The sequence below is a fragment of the Pipra filicauda genome, unplaced genomic scaffold (assembly GCF_003945595.2).
Source record: "Pipra filicauda isolate LSUMZ 115617 unplaced genomic scaffold, ASM394559v2 scaffold35_size7292922_pilon, whole genome shotgun sequence".
Lineage (NCBI taxonomy): Eukaryota > Metazoa > Chordata > Aves > Passeriformes > Pipridae > Pipra > Pipra filicauda.
Genome location: NW_024104487.1, coordinates 1,234,931 through 1,254,749, shown reverse-complemented (window position 1 = coordinate 1,254,749; position 19,819 = coordinate 1,234,931). Strand labels below are relative to the sequence as shown.

General features: G+C 39.2%; 2 protein-coding genes across 3 annotated transcripts in view; one reads left to right on the top strand and one right to left on the bottom strand.

Annotated features, from left to right (window-relative positions):
- Positions 1–1,188, top strand: part of UHRF2 (ubiquitin like with PHD and ring finger domains 2) — a 78,093-nt gene extending 76,905 nt beyond the window's left edge. For both annotated transcript variants that reach the window (XM_027709719.2, XM_027709720.2), the window contains exon 16: positions 37–1,188. In XM_027709719.2, coding sequence (XP_027565520.1) covers positions 37–183 — 147 coding nt within the window. In that variant the 3' untranslated portion in view covers positions 184–1,188. The remainder of the gene's footprint in view (positions 1–36) is intronic.
- Positions 1,189–1,222: 34 nt separating this feature from the next.
- The window catches only part of GLDC (glycine decarboxylase), a 44,989-nt gene continuing 26,392 nt past the window's right edge, over positions 1,223–19,819 (bottom strand). Inside the window, exons 14-25 of the mRNA XM_027709718.2 lie at positions 19,754–19,795; positions 17,380–17,522; positions 16,404–16,479; positions 11,993–12,118; positions 10,976–11,125; positions 10,419–10,531; positions 9,647–9,788; positions 7,937–8,048; positions 6,570–6,665; positions 5,164–5,336; positions 4,387–4,467; positions 1,223–3,400 (exon numbers count right to left, since the gene is read on the bottom strand). Of these exons, the coding sequence (XP_027565519.1) occupies positions 3,257–3,400; positions 4,387–4,467; positions 5,164–5,336; positions 6,570–6,665; positions 7,937–8,048; positions 9,647–9,788; positions 10,419–10,531; positions 10,976–11,125; positions 11,993–12,118; positions 16,404–16,479; positions 17,380–17,522; positions 19,754–19,795 (1,398 nt within the window). The 3' untranslated portion in view covers positions 1,223–3,256. The remainder of the gene's footprint in view (positions 3,401–4,386; positions 4,468–5,163; positions 5,337–6,569; positions 6,666–7,936; positions 8,049–9,646; positions 9,789–10,418; positions 10,532–10,975; positions 11,126–11,992; positions 12,119–16,403; positions 16,480–17,379; positions 17,523–19,753; positions 19,796–19,819) is intronic.

The window sequence follows — 19,819 nt, the reverse complement described above, 5'->3', positions numbered from 1 at the left end:
TCTCACAATTTATTTCTCTGTCTTTGTATGTCTCAGAGTTGTTTACAGCGCTCCTTCAGAGCTGAAGTCTTCACCTGCCCTGCCTGCCGCTATGACCTGGGAAAGGGCTACACCATGGTCCCCAACAAGATACTGCAGACACTACTGGACCAGTTCTTTCCTGGTTACAGTAAAGGACGATGATGTGCTCAGATCCTTCTGTACTTCTCCCAGTGACTTTATAGACAGTAAAGGAGAATAAACATGGGAAATTCAACAGTGGACCAGCCAGGCTGATGGGACTCAATACATTGTCACATTTTGAAGCAGCTAACCCTCCTCCCCTCATAGCCATTTTTTGGTGTTGTGAGAACTCTAATTCTCAGCTGTCTTTTAACATCAGCGGTAGTTTTGGCCAGTTAACAAATAGTTTTTAAAGAAAAAAAAAAAAGAAAAAGGAAAGCGTCAGCTCTTACTGGCCTAGCTGATGCTTAATTTATGATTTGTTTTTTTGTAACTACCTCAGGACAGAGGAAAATAAATTGTGTTAAACAATGTTGGGGATCAAAAAAAGTTAGTGACGTTTTAGCTACACACTGCCTCCTAAATCTTAGTTGTGCCTGGTCCATGTGGTTTGATTTACAAAAAAACCAATCCAATAACAAAACCCAAACCAAAAGAAAAGCCCACAAAAAACCAGGAAAAAGAAACAGAGTCAGCACTTAAGCCATTTGGATTAAATAACAGCAAATTCTGTGGTGTGCATAATCCCTTTTTTGTCTTTTTCTTCTATTATGCTGTATTTTTTTGCAAGAACAGGCTGATTTTTAGTCTATTTTTGTGAGCTTCATTGTGCTTTTCTTGTATCTTATGCAAGTTGACTACTAATGACTAATGAGAACAATATGAATGCATTGTTGCTGCATTAGTGTAAAGTGATCTGTGTTTTTTGCACTTAAAAGAGGGTATTCAAGACACTCTAGTTGTGTAAAAAATAGTTCATATAAAAAAGCCACTTCTGTATTAGTTAAACTGTATGCTTTTAGTAGGTCTTGTATTAGTGGCAGTACATCTACACGGCATTAAAGGCAGTGCTAGCTTGGAGAGGGTTCAAATCGCTTCATATTGTGATCTGAAATTTTATATACAATATATCCCCCCCAAAAAATATACCTTATTAAATATTTTATGATTCAGAAAAGTTGCTAATTTTGCTTTTACTATTATCCGCTTAATTAAGTCATGAGGTTTCTACAGAATTTATTTTTCAGATTACAAAACACTTTCTTTAGGCGGCCTTCTTATTTTTCAAACACGAAGCTTTACATTCAACTCATTTCTCAATGAAAAGAACGCTTAATTAAAAACAAAAACAGAACACAAAAGCAACCACAAGCAAGAAACCAACCTGACATTGATAACCACGGCCTCACTCATACTCTGTAGCAGTGGGAGCTTGTTAGTTCATGTAACAGAGTCAGAGGGAGCCCTCCCTGCACTGGCGGCACTTGCTGGGAGCTGTGGTGGTAAGGCAGATTCCCACTCTAGGCATTGAGGTCGCACTGATAAGCTTGTAACCACAGCAGCGCTACAGGTAGCTCAGTGTTTTCTGGGGAAAACAGATGCAATTTTACCTTTGTAAAAGCCATTGCGTCTGTGCAGTAAGCACATCAGACCTGTGACTTGTCACTTTTTAGTTGAATGTTGTGAAATATTTTAGTGCTTTGTTTTCCATTTGGTAGTTTTTACCAATTAATTGATGAGATAAATTTGTCAGTTTGAGATCAACAATGGGAAGTTATCTGCTTAATACAAAAATATGTAAACCAATTTTTTAATGTATCTTTCCAGTGACAGGCATAATTGAGCAACATAAAACTGCCTTTAACAAATATTGAAGTAGCTTGACAAGACTGTGGAGTCAGATTGGCAACAGAGACTCTCCTTCTGTCACATTACAAGTTCGCAGTGTTTTTTTCATGATTTTTTATGTCCTTAGTGCTGTATCAATAGCTACTGAAAGACACCCTTTCAGTACTAAATTTTAGAGTATAAAATTCTGATTTTCTTCACTATGTATTGAGGTGGTTTAGGATGTAGGTGCAGCTTTTCACATAAAAACTGATATCTGGCCTAACTTTCCTAAACCTTCCTGTCATCTGCAGTCTCTTTGTGTAAATTAAGTCATAGGGTAGGTAACGGAAAAGTTGCAGTCCCAAAACTTTCACTGTAAAGGACAGAAAAGTACAGTACTTTAAACAGTGCAGTGAACACTAGTGTCATTTGTGTCACTTCAGAAAGAGTTCCCAGGTGTGAGTGCATGTGGATCTTCAAGAAGAGGTTGAGTAGCAGCTGGTTATAGGGTGGCTGGTTGTAAGGTGCAAAACTGTGCCATCCTCTCATGGTCCAAATGTTATCCCAGTATCTCCTCATTCACCAAAATTCCTGCTTTGTGTTACCCAAGATCTAAGTCATACTAAGCAGTTCACAGTCTGTTTAAAAAGGTCTTTCATGCCTTCTCCAGAATAAGAAAGGACTACATGAAACTACATGGAAAAATTGACATGACACAGAAAAATATTGTTTGTTACTGCCTGGTAAAATGGATCATTCCAGCTCATTGAAGAAATCAGAGATTTGTTGACATATTAATCTCTGACAGTATTTTCCTTTGTGTAGAAGCTGTTACTGCTGTGGCAATTCTTACAAATAAGAACTTAAGCTTCATAATTTCATACTGCTCTGCTGGACAAATCCAGCTGAAAAGTTCGTATCCAAAACATGACAACACTTAAAATTCTTACCAGTTTTATTAGACTACTAACACTGATAGATAAAAAAATCAGTATGAAATATTAACACTTGCAATGCTAATGGTAATATGTGAAGTAAATTAAAAACCTACTTCATAATTTTTTTTACAAAATGTAAACAATTACTCCTGCAGTTAATATTCATTAGTATTGCCTTATCTATCTGCATCTTTTCTACTTTTTAACCATATCTTCCATGCCACTTTGCAAATTGGGTGTTAATTGTTAAAACTTTAGCACAAAACAGACAAAAGGCTGAATCAAGGTAACTTCAACATCAACTGCTGAGGAACAGTCACATTTTGTTTACACCTAACATACCGATTGTATTTACATTTTAACTGCGCAGTGATTCAATTAACAAACATGGTGATTATCCAAAATATACACAGTATACATATCCCCAGGAAATCAGGAAAAGACCATCCTGATGGAGTCAGAAATGCAGGCAGCTGGAAGCAGTCTTAAGAAGATGCTCTCTTCTGTTCAGAAAATGGAGATTCATAGGCTTCCATTGGTGGGCAGGTGCAAACCAGATGTTGATCCCCATATATGTCATCAATGCGAGCAATTGTGGGCCAAAACTTGCTTTCAGGCTTCACAAATGGCTAAGACAGATAAAAAAACCCAACCAATCTTAATTTTTCTACCAAGCAAATCTACAAAATGATAAGCAATTAGAATTTTTAAGAATTACAAATGCTGGAAAAGTGGATTTTTTACACGAAGTTACCCTTCAAAGCTATTTGCAGGCCCTGAAAGCTAACAAGCTGGTATAATATAGGTGGCAGTCATGTTAGAATGCTTAGATTTTCCAAAAAAGTGTAGCCATGTCCTCTAAGAAATGCTTGCAAAGAAGAAGTTTTTATGGGATAAAAGAAAACTTTATCATCCTTTGAATAGCTGGGCTTACAGACAGGAACCAATGAAAAGTACAGGAGACTACTGTGCTGTTCAGTATATAGTTACAATATAATATATAAAGCAAGGTGGCAAACTTCACTGGTGCAGTTTAATTCCTCTCTTTGAAACAATATGTAGCAATTAAATAGTTGCAATTCAGTTTCAGATGAAGAAGGTTAGTTACACATTTACCTGTTTCGACTGTGGAAATAATTAAGTCTGATGAGTCTGGATTCAACGTGACCTTTATTTGTAGCAGGCCTGCATTGTAGCAGTGTAGCTTGCCCCATGCTGACTATGGGGCACCGTCACACCCTTGGCCAAGTTCTTTTGAGCAGAGCTTTGAACGTCAGCACATGGTACTGTGTTCTGGGAGCCCCTGTTGCAGTATGTCAGAACTGAACAGGCTGTTTCCAATAGGAATAAATGCCCACTGTTGAAGTGCTAAAATTTAAAAATCCAAGTTTGGACTTGATGTGTAGAGACTTTGTTTTTGAGATCTTTCCTTGTCTTTGAGAACAAAACTAATGGGGCTGCGGCAGAGCTCACACACATAAAAACTGAGCAACTGCCAAAACTGCTCTCGAGTTTTTTATTTTTACCACATTACTTCATCTCCAACTGACCAAACTACAGAGCACAAAGCATATTTATGTATTACCACACCACTAGGTTCACATTATTTACTCACCAGTGGGAATGCTGCCACTTCTCTGGAATAGGGACGATCCCACTTGGAAGAAGTGACACAGTTCAGAGTATGTGGTGACATCTACAAGGAAAAAGACACAGTTAGGACATGAAATTACTTAACCTATCAGTGTGAACCTTCCTTCAAGTTCACATTACTACATGTAAATAACTACTGTCTTGAGAGTCTCTTGAGAACTCTGGTTTTCTGTGGGAGAAAAGGCAGGTCTAAACCAGGAAGTAAGTCAGTATTTGGAATTTTTTTTCAGTTGGCCTGAAGATACTTCCCAAGGTTTGAAGATACTTCCCAAGGTTTGAAGATACTTCTGGCTATTCACTAAATCCCCTCAGTATCTAAAAGTCAGTACAGCATTACAAGACTTGAACAGAACTTGAGCCAACAGCAGTTCTGTGCTGCTGCTGCTAAAATAATTAATTCAATCTTTCTTTTATTCTTAATGTTAAGGTCTTTCCACTTCCTGTCTTAACCCAGATAAATAAGAATCTCTCCTTCATTGCTTTGAGGTGGCCTTGAAATACAGATTACATGCTTGTGGAAATAACTTTCTCTGCTCTGTCAGTAAAGGCCAGGCTTCTAACTTGAAAAAGTCAAAATTCAAATTTTGAAAAAGTTTAAGGTTTCTAAAAATTCTTGTGCTCACTGTTCCACACAGTTATTTTTGAGATTACTGAAAGACCAGGAAGCAGGCGTATGTAGTCTCAAGGAAGTCTAAAGGGTTAAGCTGATGCTGGTAACTTGCTGTACGTGCCATCTTACCTTTAGTGGGTTAATTTGGGGGTCCATCCTGCCTGCCTCTATTTCAGCAATCTCTTGCCGAATACTGATCATTGCATCACAAAATCTATCCAGTTCTGCTTTGTCTTCAGACTCTGTTGGTTCAATCATAAGCGTCCCTGCCACCGGCCAGGACATGGTTGGAGCATGAAAACCTGATGACAATAGAAGAAATCAGTCACTGACAATAGGTTATGAGATAATATATGCATAATATATATTATATGCATAATATATATTACAAAATTAGCTATCAACTGATTCACAAATTCAGCCCTTTCTATACAATAATCTTTACAGGACTGAACTCCTTGGTAATGCTGGCAGTGTACTGTAGAGGTAAGACAGACTTTTCAAGTATCTTTTTAACACTGAAGGGTAACACCACTGTATTATTTACAATAGAGTTACACACTGACTTAATGAAATACTTTTAAAACCTGCTCTTTTTTTCTTTGTTACTGTTCAGCCCAAAATATATTGCATCTTTCTCTGGTTATTTGTGTTACTACTGCTCACTTCAGTAGAACTGTTCTGTCACTGTCCTTCCTTAGGACAGGCTGAATGGCAACATGAGGCAGGTATAGGTTTCTCCACTGGTAAACCAGGTAAAAAGAAAAGGTGGTCTCTCAAGATTTCCTGCCTGCCCTGTAAGTACAGTTTTGTGACACTTTTGGCTGCAGAGGATAGAACTTTACTATACTTATCTGTGTAGCTCTGTACCTACTATCTACTGGAAAGTCTATTTAAAGTGGTGCATGCTATTTAAAGCTCACTTTGAAAGAGGAGGAAGAGTGGGTTTTTTAGTATCACAGCTAGGCTTTGGATTATTTCATTGAAGAGGTATTACTGGTTAGGGTTTTAACAGCTTTCATGCATATTCATTAGAAGCACAGTTCCACCGGATTGAGCAGTTAAATGGGTCCTCTTGTCTGGAAGCCAAAGAGCATCCACAATCAGATTCTTCAGAGCATGTGTACAAAACTGCACAAACTATTATGAGGATGGAAATATTTAAATCCTATTATCCTTCTTCAACAGTATTTCTTTCTTTTTATTTTTTCTTCATATTCTTTTTTCATTTTCTTGGAATCTTATTAAGCTCATGGCTCCAACCCACTCACTCCAAGTGGTTCAGAGTCATGTAATCAGTAACTGAAGGGGCAGTTTACAAAACTGTGAGGTAGCAGCAGAGTCATAAGTAGCTACTACAACTCAATTGACGCAACTCTCTCTCCAAGCCCTTAAAGAAGATGCGGAGGCCTGAAACGATTGCGACAGATTCACTGTCCGTAAGCACAGAACTAGAATGTTTCTGTCTCCCTTTAACAGAGATTTAGAAAATCTTCACTTATGCTGCTATTTTAAAAAATAGACATTTGGCTTACCATAATCCTGAAGCCTCTTAGCAAGATCTACAGCTTCAATGTTTGCTGTTTTTTTGAAAGGTCTCGTATCCAAAATGAATTCATGGGCTACATAACCTGTAAATGAAAAAGTATATGCTATCTTTACTTACTAGGAGAACACTGCCATCTACCAAGTCTGTACTGATTGGTTTTGTGGAGAACATGGCAAAAAGACAAATTCAAAACTATCCATTTGGGCAAAAACTCAAACCTGAGAAATTTTTAGGTAAGAGATACACAACTCAGTATATGATGACCGGCCCTTTGGGTCCCATGTCACATTAAGAAGAGGCCTGATTTCCAAGATCAGAACCAGGAATGAGTAGTTAAAGTAGCTCCTACAATTTACAAGTACTCTGGAAACCAGCTGAATTTGTCAATGACCCAACACCATTTGGGTGTTAGGCTATCTTGAATTAATCAAGATAATCAGTTTTATCTTATGCCAGAGCAAAGCTCAAATCTAATGTTATAAAAAGGCTAAAGACAAAAGTTATCTAAATTTATATCCATGATCCTGGAGAACCTTGTTTCATTTCATTGCTGAATCCTTCAAAATTTGCAACTTCCATTCACTTCTATGAGGAAATAATATATTCTATTGAAGTGCAACCTGCAGGTTGAGCCAATGTGTACACCATTGTGTAGACATATTTTAAAATATGTGTAGACATATTTTAAAGAGCATACATATTGTACTCAAATGTTCCTCAATGTTCTTCAGCTTAAAGAAGCTCTGATAGTTACTCTACAGATAATTGTTTCACCTCTTATTCATTACTTCTGTCCTGCTGCAAGACTGGAGAGCCATGACAGGGAACCAGAATGTAGCTAAAGTACCTTGCATTGCCAAGGGGATTCTATCCCATCTCACAAAAGTGAACCAGGAGCTGAAATGAGGGAAATTTGGTGGGATTTTTTTTTTAAAGAAAGTGTGCAGGGGAAAGTACAAGTCCTAAAATTGCTTTCAGATCTTAAATTGTAGTGCCATTGGTTATGGAGGATTTGGGGTTCAACTTGATTTCTTCTCCTTTTTCTACTGTTCCTTAATCTGCTACTAGACTTAAAGGAGAACTATCTGATGGTATACTCCATCTTTTGTCGTCATTTCATCTAATTACAAGCAGGCATTTTTTTTCTTCTACTTCCAAGTGTCTCAGTTTCATTGCAGAATAAATCTTCATCCCCAGAAGAAGTGTGGCAGGTTATTTCACTTCTTGTGAACAACATCAAGAGAAGTTTGAGATGTCACATAGCATTAAAAAAGAACCATATTGCAAGCCAACTTCTACATGAGGCAAAAGAAAAGTCAGCTTTGTAGAAGAAAAAAGTTGTCTAGTACTTGCCTTCTGCTCCTCTGAAAAGGATTTTGTAGTGCTTCTCTAGCCTCTTTGCCATGTAGTTTGCATTTAGTATAGCAATTTCAGAAGCATGCTTCAGACCCTTCGCTCCCATTGTCTGAAAGAGGAATAACATGAAGAAACAGATCTAAAACCACTCCCAAGCAAGCCAAGTGTGCTCTTGCACTGACAAACATGATAGAAAACAGCACCTTGATGCATCTGGCTAGTTTTAAGGCAGTCACTCTGCTATTACACTTTTCCACATGACACTCACAGAAAAGCTCTGGGTATTAACCGAAAGCACCTGTGGTATACATAGCTTATGAGAGTGTTTACTGTGTAAGAGATTAAGCTTGATGTCCTTTCCTCAAACTGTGAAGCTTTGAAGTGAATAGAAAAAAAAGTGAGAACTCAATAATGTCGAAAGGCACAGGCTGCCTGTCACCATCCTAAGGAAAGAGTATCCAGAGAGCTGTCCAAAAAGCTATGTGTGCTGTCTGTACAGATTATCCCAGCAACTCAAATTCTGCTTTCTGGTGTCATGTCACAGATGATACTGTGTATTAACAAAGACCAGAGCCAAATGAACACAGATGCACTTATTCCTCTGTTAAATCACTGCAAAAGGACAATGCTGGAATTGAGATGTGGTTGAATTTCTTAACATTGCACTTAGAAGTTAAGGTGACATAGAAGAAAGCCAAAACATCCTTCAAGGTAACCTCTTAAGATGGGACAGTGTAAATAGATGGCATTTTGCAGTGTGAAGAAACATCTTCCCTTAAAGATTTACTACAGTTTAAATATTCTGTAATGGGAACCAGTTTACAGTCACAAGTGATTTTTACCCACAGCTCAAAAGCCACCAGGTAAGTTGCATCAGCTCATTTTGAATTCTGGGAGAGCTGGTATCCTCAGCAGAGAAAGTTTTCAAGGTTAGAGTATCAAACTGGCGACAGAGTACCCTGAACAACACTGCCCCTATGTTCACTATTCCTCAGCATTTTCTGTCATTGAAAGCTTTAAATATTGCTTAGAGTCCCAGCACACCTTCTCTCAAACAGAATTTGAATCTACACTCATCTCTCTTGGCAAAATACTTACATATATGCAACCAAATATTTGCTGGCTTATCACTAAACTGCAAGGGATTAACAAATTACAGAGATCATGATCAAGCTGTCTCACATCCAAAGCCAAAACTAAGTTCAGTTTTAAAATTCAGTAAAATCCTCTGGAATTCAGGATATGGGAAAGTTACATACATGTCAAGTATAACAATACTGCAGCATACAAATAGAAATATTCTTGGAAGAACAGTAATTACCAAGTAGCTTTTAAACATGAAAACTTCTGTGTCAGAAAAAGTGGGAGGGCAAGCCTGATTGCTGTTTTCTGCCTGGTGTCCGCTTGTCTCAAAAATTATTACAGACAAGAGGTAAAAGAGTTAACCAGGCTGCACAGATACAGCATTTGTCCTAACATCCTTTCCCATGGCAAAAGATGGCAATAGGCAGTTCCATTGTCCTACTGGAAAACAAGGAGGTTTGATGGATGTAAATAATCTATGATTGTGCTGTAGTCACTTGCATTTCTGTCTGTGCAAACATCTTATGCTGAGTTGCTCTTAAACCTGTTCATGTGGTTCCAGTGGCATCGCACTTGAAACAGAAACAGAACCTCAGCTGAAACTCCTTATAAAAGTCTACACACCTTGATATACACCCAGGAAATTGGCAATATAGCACTGGAACCCCAAGGTGCAGCACTGACAGTACCCAAAGAACATGCATCCTTATCCGGCTGTATTTTGATGACAGGGTGGGTAGGCAAGTAGGGAGCCAAATGTTTCTTCCTAAAACAAAAACATTGATTATAGAACTTAAATGAGTGTTTCTGTGTTACCACATCTGGACAGTTTCAGCAGTAGTTTCTCTTCACCTTGCTTCCAAACAGTCCTCCAGGAAGTCTGGTCTATGTCTTCAACAAAGTTTATTAACATAACTGGTGCCAATGGAGGATGGCACTCAGTTTTCAACCTACCACAAGATATTCATGGAGCTATCCAAATAAAAATTATTTTCTTGAAACAAGTAAGATTATTTTCTTTTAAGGAAATATGAATGCTCTACAGAATAGATTCACATAACTCATGTTCCACTTCTGCATTCTGTACTACATACAGCATCAGCCCTCAGAGCCCACAGATCATCTCTGCTTTTACTCAGGAAACGGATTGCTGAGGGAGCTCTACCGTGCACACTAAAAGGCCAACATGGAAGTCAGGGTTTGAGAACGCGAGTGAACTACACCATTCATGAGATCAGCACATGACTATGCTGGAGGAAGACAGAAGTTTACAAACAACAGTATCCCTCTTCCACACGCAGCTCTGTACTGAAGTGAAACACCAACCATGATTCACTAAGGGATATATATATAATATACTTCTTTAAGGAAAGGCTATTAATATAGAGATACCCACACTCCAATTGGTCCCATTCCAGGTCCTCCTCCTCCATGGGGAATGCAAAAGGTTTTGTGAAGATTTAAGTGAGAGACATCAGAGCCGTAGTCTCCAGGACGACACAGACCCACCTGTGAAGGGAATACTCTGTTTCAAAACCTTCTTCATGTGCCATTTAAGACCTATTAATGCATTCAAGGAAAGCATGTTGAAAAAGACTGTATGTTTTTATGTTTATTGTGATGCATCATGAAACAAGAACTTGATGCAAACAACTTTTTGCTTTAGTAATTCTTAATTATGTCTGCAAAGAATGTCTTTGATAAAGGTTAAGCAGACTAAGCCAATTTCAGTGAACAACTCATACACATTACAACACATTTCAGGGCAAAACAAATATAAAGTCCTTACTTTTGCCATCTAATTTTTATGACTGTTCTTGCAAACCTCACTCCTCCCCCAAGCACTGTGCCACCTTGTGAGGAAGCTGTGTTATGGTCTGAACTGAGTACTGCTGTGCAATTTTTATTCCACGGACTCCCAGCTGTAATAAATCTGCCTAGAAGATTTTGTACCTGAGCATTCATATTTGCTCCGTCTAAGTAAACTTGTCCTCCATGATTGTGAATGAGGTCACACACATCTCCAATCTCCTCTTCGAACACACCGTTGGTAGAAGGGTATGTGATCATGATGGCTGCCAAGTTCTCTTTGTGCTTGTCCACCTGGTGGCAGGGAGAGGGAGAGAAAAGGTCAGTGAGGCTCCTAAAGCTTCTCTAGATTTTTACAAAAAAATACAACTGAAGTCATCAGCTGTTTTACAGGTGGGAAACAAGTCTATCAGCAGATAATCAAAGTAATTTATGATCGGCAAAGTGTACTGGGTTCCTTCCCTCAGCAATGCCTATGGAAAAACCGTGTTTTCAGAATTTTAAATTGGAGAAGAAGGCATATATACATACACACACACACACACACACACACACACGCACACACATATATATATAACAGTCACTTCTGAAACCTCCAGACAAGCCAAGGGAACTATCTGGCCTTAGAGGTAATGTGATATAAATGGCTATTCCCCCTACTTTCAGCAATACAGTTCTACAACTACCACAAAAGTTTGTTCAAATATGGAAATGTGTCTTGCTAATCCCTTGCATCCCAAGATTCACCTGCAGCCAATCTACACAAAAAAAAAAAGTTGCCTAGCAACACCTTCCCCAGCAGAGGTGACTTGAACTTTGCTAAGAGAAGGCTAAATTCAGTTTGAAATGCTTCACACTCATCAACATGGTTCCTTTGTTTCAACTACAAGATGTGAGCCAAAGGGTCTGCTATAAAAGAGTGTAGAAAGACTCTGAGCAACTCCTGCATCAAAGATCCTCAAGAGAAATCTCACAAGTACCACATGGCTAGTGGCTGAATGAGCAAAAAATTATAATAAGAAAAATAATTACTTATCATTTCCAAGCACATAAACATTATTATTGCTCTATTTTCTCCCAAAGAAAAATGTGATTCAGCTGCCATTACCTTCAGAGAAGGAGTGTTCCTACCTTAAAAATTAAATATAAATAAATACTCACCATTGCTTTTAAATGGGAGATATCAATGCTCCCATTTTTATCCACTTCAATTGGCTGAATCTTCATCCCTGCCATTTGCGCACTTGCTGGATTTGTACCATGAGCAGATTTAGGAATAAGGCACACCTTAGAAGGGAAAAAAAGCAGGGGCTGAAGTATAACTTGTTAAAAAATTCTTAAAGCATTATGGTCTGCATTTGGCTACATCTCATTATCAGAGTTTCCAAAAGGAATCCTTAGGTAATGTTTACTGGCAAATTACCTCTTGTACTGAACGATGCAACTAGATTTCTTTTTAATCCATTCAGGTATCAGCATCTAAAAAGTTTCATTTGCTACAGAATCATATTTAGGGCTGCAGTTCCAGAATATTATCTCAGACACTCACATTTAAAGTCCTTTTGTCTCACCCCACCTTTTTTTAAAAGACTAAATCTTTTTTTAAGTAATCAGTCTCCACACATACAATGACTTGAAAGGAAAAACTAATTACAAATTTTCCACAACAACTTCAGCTGACTTTCAAAAAATTTTCTTGTGTATTCTACTCAAAACAAAAATTTATTCTGAAATATTTTGGCTATAGATAAGAAGTTTCAGAGAGCTACTTACATGCTCTATACTGTTAATGTAAAAAGAAAACAAGAGAAGTACTTAAATAAATGTAGGCTCTTCTTAGTGATAGGAAAATGGAGGTCAGGACGTATCCAGACATTTGCTAGGAATTCTACCCCTTCTAAAGACAATATATCTTCTCTAAAAAACCCCAAATCCTTTGCTTCTATTCAATGAGGATATTGAAACATTTGTCTATTATAGTTCTCTTGGAAAGATTTAACTCAGTTTATTAAATGACTCAGACTTAGCTTTGTAAAATGGCTGTAAGGCACTTTGTTTTCATGAGAAACTGCACGATGGTTCATGGAACTTGTTCCATAAAGATGCTGAGACAAATGTTAATTACTTCAGAACACAGGAAACACAGGCATCCCAGCCCCAGTGCCAGGAAGCCCTGTGCCACATCTGTAGCCATTTTAGCTGCATAGCAGAAATGTAAAGCGAGTTGAGATGGCCACCCCGTCCTGCTGGGTACAGATGTTACTGATCAGGCAACAAAGTGGAGAGATGAGACTTGTCAGTTCATGTCCATGCTTTTGTCCCACGAGAGGGCACCACATCCAAACGAAGCCAACTGCAAGAAGCTTGAACTGCTGGTTTAGTTACTTTCTCCAGCTCAGCAGAAAAGCTCACCTCAGCTGAAATGTCAACATTTTGTGGGCTTTCTCATTTTATTTTTTCCCAAGAGTATCTTTATTTTACTGTAACATTTGAAATCTTTAATATGTAAGTGCAAGCGCCTCCGGGCTCTCTCTCCTGTGCAGTCAACCTCTGGGTATTTTGGAGCACAGAAGGATCACAGACACTCACAGAAGCCCAAGGATCTTGCATAGAATATGAGCAACAGCAAAGCATACATGGACAATAAGAAGACAACTGTAAGAGGAATAAAATTTCAACCTAATTTCGCTTCCCCTTGAGTAAAACTACTCACAAAACAAAGTTTGTAATTGTAAAGAGTGGCTGATTTCCAAGAAGTTTGAGGTGATCTGGATGCAACAAAGAAACAAAGACAGAATAAGACAAAGCTTAACTATTCAATTTTAGGTAGTTTCCTCACATATAGTCTATAGTTCCCAGGAGATCAGGACAACGACCCTTCCATTTTGAGAAGGCAAGTAAGTCCCAAAGCGAAGGTTCAGAAAATATGGATATTATTGCACTAAGGAGTTTCTTCCAGCTGTTTAAAGCCAGCTCTGTGAGTGTGTGAAAGAAGAAGATCTAACTAATCTCAGATTTCAAAGAAGTTTTGGATGTGGTCCCAAAAATGTTCCTAAACTAACTTCCAAGGGAGTAAATGGGAAGGTTCATGTGGATAAATATTTCATGGAAACACAGGAAAGAAACAAAAAGATCCAATCAGTTTTCACCGTAAAGAAAGGTCATCATAATAGAATATTACATATATCTGTGCTGGTTCTCTAGCATTTAAAATTACTCATAATTGGGTTTATAATGGAGACACAGAGTGAAATGCCAAGTATCCTGTTAATACCAAACTCCCCAGGTCCCTAAAAGAACTGACTTCACAGTTCAAAAAACGACTCACAATCCAAAGTAGCAACATTCAAAAATGTATATATATACTGGAACCAGACTGATCTAGAGTATTACATAAGAAAACAAATCTTAACAACTCAAAAATGTGATCCTTAGTTTTGAACCTATTGCTACTCAAAAGATCTTACAGTGTTGATGGAAAAGAAAGCAACTGCATCAAAAACTAGGAAGGAAATAGAGAAAAAAGTGAAAGGAACACAGAAGCTCTGAAGATAATCAAAGTTATGAGATGGCTTTTTTGAGAAGGATAGACAACTAGAATCCAACTAGAAGAACAGAAATATGGATGGATAAGGATAAATGAAAAAATCTCAGAATTAACATGGTATGTCAATGAAGAACTGTTCAACATCTTTCTAGAGTGAGAGGGTATTAGATGAAACTGTAACATGTCAAGTTCAAAAAAGAGAAAGCATTTATTATGAAGAATGATACAATAATGGGTGGTGAAGCCACAGAACATTTTCTCTAGGATACTGTAAATACCAGAAGCTTCCTCATAAGACAAGCATTTCTTCCTCAAGCATTAGATTTAATTGTAGAAAAATGCATAATGCAGACTATCCAGTGCAGCACAGGTGATCACAGTGCAAGAGGAGCTGTGCTGTACCAATAACCTTTGAAGCAGATTACCCCCCCAGTGCACTGCTGTTATCTCTTTTCCAGTCAGAGTGCAGTAAGCCTTGGATCCTCAATACCTCCAGCTCCAAAACTCTGAAGGCTCCAAAGCTGAAATGTAGAGTACATTTCTCACAGTTGTTCCCACCTGAATAGGCACCCAAGGGCTGCCACACAAACTATCCCCTCTTTGATCTGTTGCTGCTCAGAACCCCACTCAAGATAATTCTTCTTTAAGGTCACTCAACAGAGAGGGTTCTCAAGCTGAATGTAACCTGTCATACACATGCATTCTCCAATAATCCACAATGTCTAACAAGCCTGTGTTCCTTTCTGGGGAAGGGAAAGCTGGGGGGGTCACAGTTATTGACTGCACTCCCAGGGGTGTGACAACCATCTTGCTGTTTCAGTCCCAAGAACTGGATCTCTGATACTTTGGTTTTATGGCAAAACCAGCTTTCCAAATGGTCTGGAATATTTTTACCCCTCCTCAGATGATTCCAGTGGGGCTGTGCTGCCCCATACAATGGTGTCTATCCATGTATTGCAGATTTTCATGGACTTCACCGTGTTCCAGGGCAGTCTGTATCAAAGACTGGCAGGTAGGTAGAGATGTGCTTCCAGCCCTGGGCAGTCAGTTCCAGATGTACTGGACACACTGCCACAAACTGCCAGAAAACAGACTGACCTAGACTCTGCTGCCAAAGGGTTAAGGAAAAATGCTTTTACAGCACCAGTTGTGGCATACTGCTTGGCTGCCTTTGACTCCCACTTATACTGGAGTTTGAGCTTGTCACACGTGGCAGCACTCACTGATGGCAGATAGTCCACTGTTAACTTCCACTCACTGTCATACTTTTTGCATTGGTCTTACAGGACTATTTACGGGTTATTAAGTCTTGCTTATCCCTCCTTGGCTCTCCAGTAGATGAATGGATGATGGATGGTAACCAGGGCGTCTTCGTTGGTGCAATACTGTCACCAGCACACTACTATGGTAGCAATTAGCACCTGCTCTTAAATAATTGATTCATTACTTCCCATGGCTGGCCACAGGTCCAGCACATGTAATGGTTGCCTGGGAATTAAAATGCCATAATTATGACCTTCCCTGTCATAATTATGTGTTCTCCTTTCCCTGAGCTTTTGTTGCACATGCCATTATATGGCATAAAATATCCCTTTGGTCAGCTGAGGTCAGCTGTGTCTCTCCCAGCGTCTTGCCCACATCCAGCCTCCTTGCTGGGGAAAGGACAGGGTCAGGGCAGGGCAGTGGGATAAAGAAAAAGCATTAACACTGTGAAAGCACTGTTCATCAGTAGCCAAGAGATCCCTTTAACCACAAAGCACAGCACCATATGGGCTGCTATGGAGAAAGTTAAGTCTGTCCATGCCAGACTCCCTTTCAGGGAGTACCCTTTCTCATTCTCACTGTCTGTAAAAAGTTTTAAGATGGTACCCAGGATTCATGAGGGAAGCAAGGAATACTGAAAGCTTGTCACAGGTGAGGATACACAACCTGATTTCTCTCTAGGTGACTCCCAGCTGCTGAATCAACTTTCCTTTCTTCACTTTCCACCCAAAAGCTCTTCCCCACATGAGTGTTGACACTTACGGTTCTATGATGTTCTCCTTTGGCATTTAAATAAGCTTTGATTGCAGCCAAGCCTGCATACTCTCCTTGGGCTCCACTGGAAGAGGAACACAAACACTGTTACACAGCACACAAACCAGAAAGTGCCAACTCTCTGCCAAAACTTCAAAACTGTTCAGCGCTAATCCTTACCAATGACTTTAGGCAACTGTCAGCAAATTAGAAGAAGCACATCCCCTAGATTAAACTACAAATGGACATGCCTTAATTAACAACTGGATGTAGATGAAAACAGTAGATGGTAAAAGTTATGCCATTTTATGTGCTTACACTATGATGTTAAATCCTTTTGCTGATGGAGTTGATCCACATTTCCGCACCTAGCAGGAAACTACATGCTTGGTTACAGAGAGGCAAACTAATACTGAAATGCATAACAAAGTGTTCACAATGAAACGTAAGAAGTCTTTCGGTGAAATCCTAAGTGTAATTTCTTGCTGCTCATTTTGTATCAAAACTGCTAATGGACATAAACAGGCTGCATTTATCATTCAATGCTGCTGTATTTATTTCAGTGAGCATGCAGATCCTAGGCATTCTTCAGTCAAACCTAGTGCATCAAATACCAGTTTCAACAATTACACAGCTGACAGCTCATACAGCTTATTCCTATTTCACATCTTCATTTTTAGCTCACAGGAGAATACCAATAACACCACCATTTTACACAAGCAATGGTGGAGAAACATTCAAAGAGAGGAAAACATGGGAAGAAATATTAAAAAAAATTAAAAGACCAAATCCTTAAACTCTTAGAAGATACAAGACAAAATAAGGTGCTGTAGTCTTTGAAAAAACCAAACTATTTGCTTTCATAATCTTGCATTCAAGGTAAATTTAATTTTAGAAAATTCTTCTGTTTTTAGCTAGCACACTTTCATTAGAAGTAAGTTTTTGGAATCAGTTTAGGTGCTAATGTTCAGAAAAAAATTCCTACCTATTTGGTTGGAAGGAGATTTTGTCATAGCCAGTAATCTCACATAGGTCCTTCTCTAAATCCTTGAAAAGCTGCTGATACCCTTGAGCTTGATCCAGGGGCACAAAAGGGTGGATGTTGGCAAATTCTCTCCATGAAATAGGCTATAAAACCAAAAACAAACAAACAAACAATGCTATAACAAAATATTTTGCGAACAACTCTGTTCTCTTGTTAAACTCTATGAAGAAACTCTATCAATCTGGGTGGGAGCATTGATCTGCTGGAGGTTTGGAAGCCTCCACAGAGGGATCTGGACAGGCTGGATCAATGGGCCAAGGCCACTGATATGAGGTTCAGCAAGGTCTAATCTTAGGGATCAAGACCACCGAAGACCTGCAAAGCCCTAGGACCCATTTCCAGAAACGTCTAGAAGAACAGGCTGTGCATGATAACTAATTTGCATAGACAGCAAGAAACTTATCTCCAGGGTAGGGAAAACTTATCAATGAAAAGGTGCCCCCACGAAGCCTGAGTGCACATGTGTCGCAGGACCCTGGACACCCCATCAGCTGGATCAACACTGGATCAAGATTAGTGATCGTTCTTTCTTTGCACCTTTCTTCCACTCTTTCTCTCTCCCTCTCTCTAATTTCCCTCTCTCTCTCTCTTCTCTTCAACCTACCCCTACCACCATGGGCTTCTGCTAGAACATAAAAGACTAACACACCAATTTCCATACCAAGCGTAAGATTTAAGTATGTAAGTTTCTTTTGCGGACCCTCTGATTTTTGTTGTTCCTTTTTGACCATGAGCATCTGCAAATCTCTGGTGCTCCCTTCCCCTAAAGGGTGGGATGCCAAATTTCTATTGGCATTTCTGCACCGTTGGGTCAAAATAACCCCAGGCAGCAGTACAGGCTGAAAGCGGAGTGCCTGGAAAGCAGCCTGGAAGAAAAGTACCTGGGGCTGCTGGTCGACAGTGGCTGAACATGAGCCAGCAGTGTGCCCAGGTGGTCAAGAGGGCCAATGGCATCCTGTCCTGTATGAGAAATAGTGTGGCCAGCAGGACTGGGGAAATGATCTTCCCCACTGTTCAGCACTGGTGAGGCCGCACCTTGAATCCTGTGTCCAGTTCTGGGCCCCTCACAACAAGAGAGAAATTGAAGTCTCAGAGCATGTCCAGAGAAGGGCAACAAAGCTGAAGAAGGGTCTGGAGCACTTACGAAGTCTTATGACTCTGGAGAGGATCAGCTGAGGGAGCTGGGGGTGTTTAGCCTGGAGAAAATTAGGCTTAGGGGAACTTTACTGCTCTTTACAATGACCTGAAAGGAGGCTGTAACAAGGCTGGGGTCTGTCTCTTTTCTCAGGTAATGACCAATAGGACAAAAGACTAAGATTGGATATTAGGAAAAATTTCTTCATAAAAAGGGTTAACAAACATTTGAACGGCCTCCTCAGGGAACTGCTGGAGTCAACAACCCTGGAAGTATTTATAAGATATGTAGATTTGGTGATTAGGAACATGGTTTAGTGACAGGTTAACAGATGGATTCAATCGTAAAGGTCTTTTTCAACCGAAATGATTTTATGATTTCCAGTAAACCTATTTTTAACATTCAGAATATGATTACAAAATCTCAGTTTCTCCTACTACATCACCTACATCATCTACATCCTTTTGTAGAGCTGTAGGATCACAAGGCAAACAGAGAGGAGTTGTGTGGAATAGTACATAACATTTTGTTGCTACTAATTTTAATTAGAGGGAATATACAAGACAGAAAACAGTGAAAGGAGAGAGAGAAGGCAGTGAGAGAAGGGGGACAAAGGAAACCTAGTGAAACATCAAAGTGAGAATACAACAGGGAGAGAGCAGAAGAAGCTCATTCAGTTAAAAAGTCATTTGGTACTCAAACAGCCTGGATGCTATCAGCTAGAAAAATGAATATATCTGGGTACTCTTCACCATGGGGAAAAGGCAGGATATCCTAACAAATAGCAAACTGAAAACAAAGCATGACTCAGTCAGTCCCACCTGACCGTTTTCATATTTTGGAGGTTTTGATTTTAAGATTTGTAAAGCAGACAGAATTAGGTACTGCAACACTGCATGAGGGAACAGGACTGTGATATCTCGTTCCAAAAATTATTTTAATTATGTTATTCAAAATGGAGTCTCTAAATCCACTCACTCTCCTACTGTTGTTGCACTCCTACTTGTGCTTTTCAGAACCTTTTTCCCCGGCGGAAATGGGAGAGGATGGCTAGTTACTCCAGAAACTACCTCCTCAGCTGGAGTACTAACCAAGAGCAGTCTTTACTTCTCTACAATGACACTGGCTAGATAGTTTACTCATGTGGGTCTCAACTGAGACAGTATTATTGCTACTTACTGCAAGTTCAGCTGAACTATTGAGCTTCATTGTGCAGGACCCCTAAAAATACAAACATACTTATCA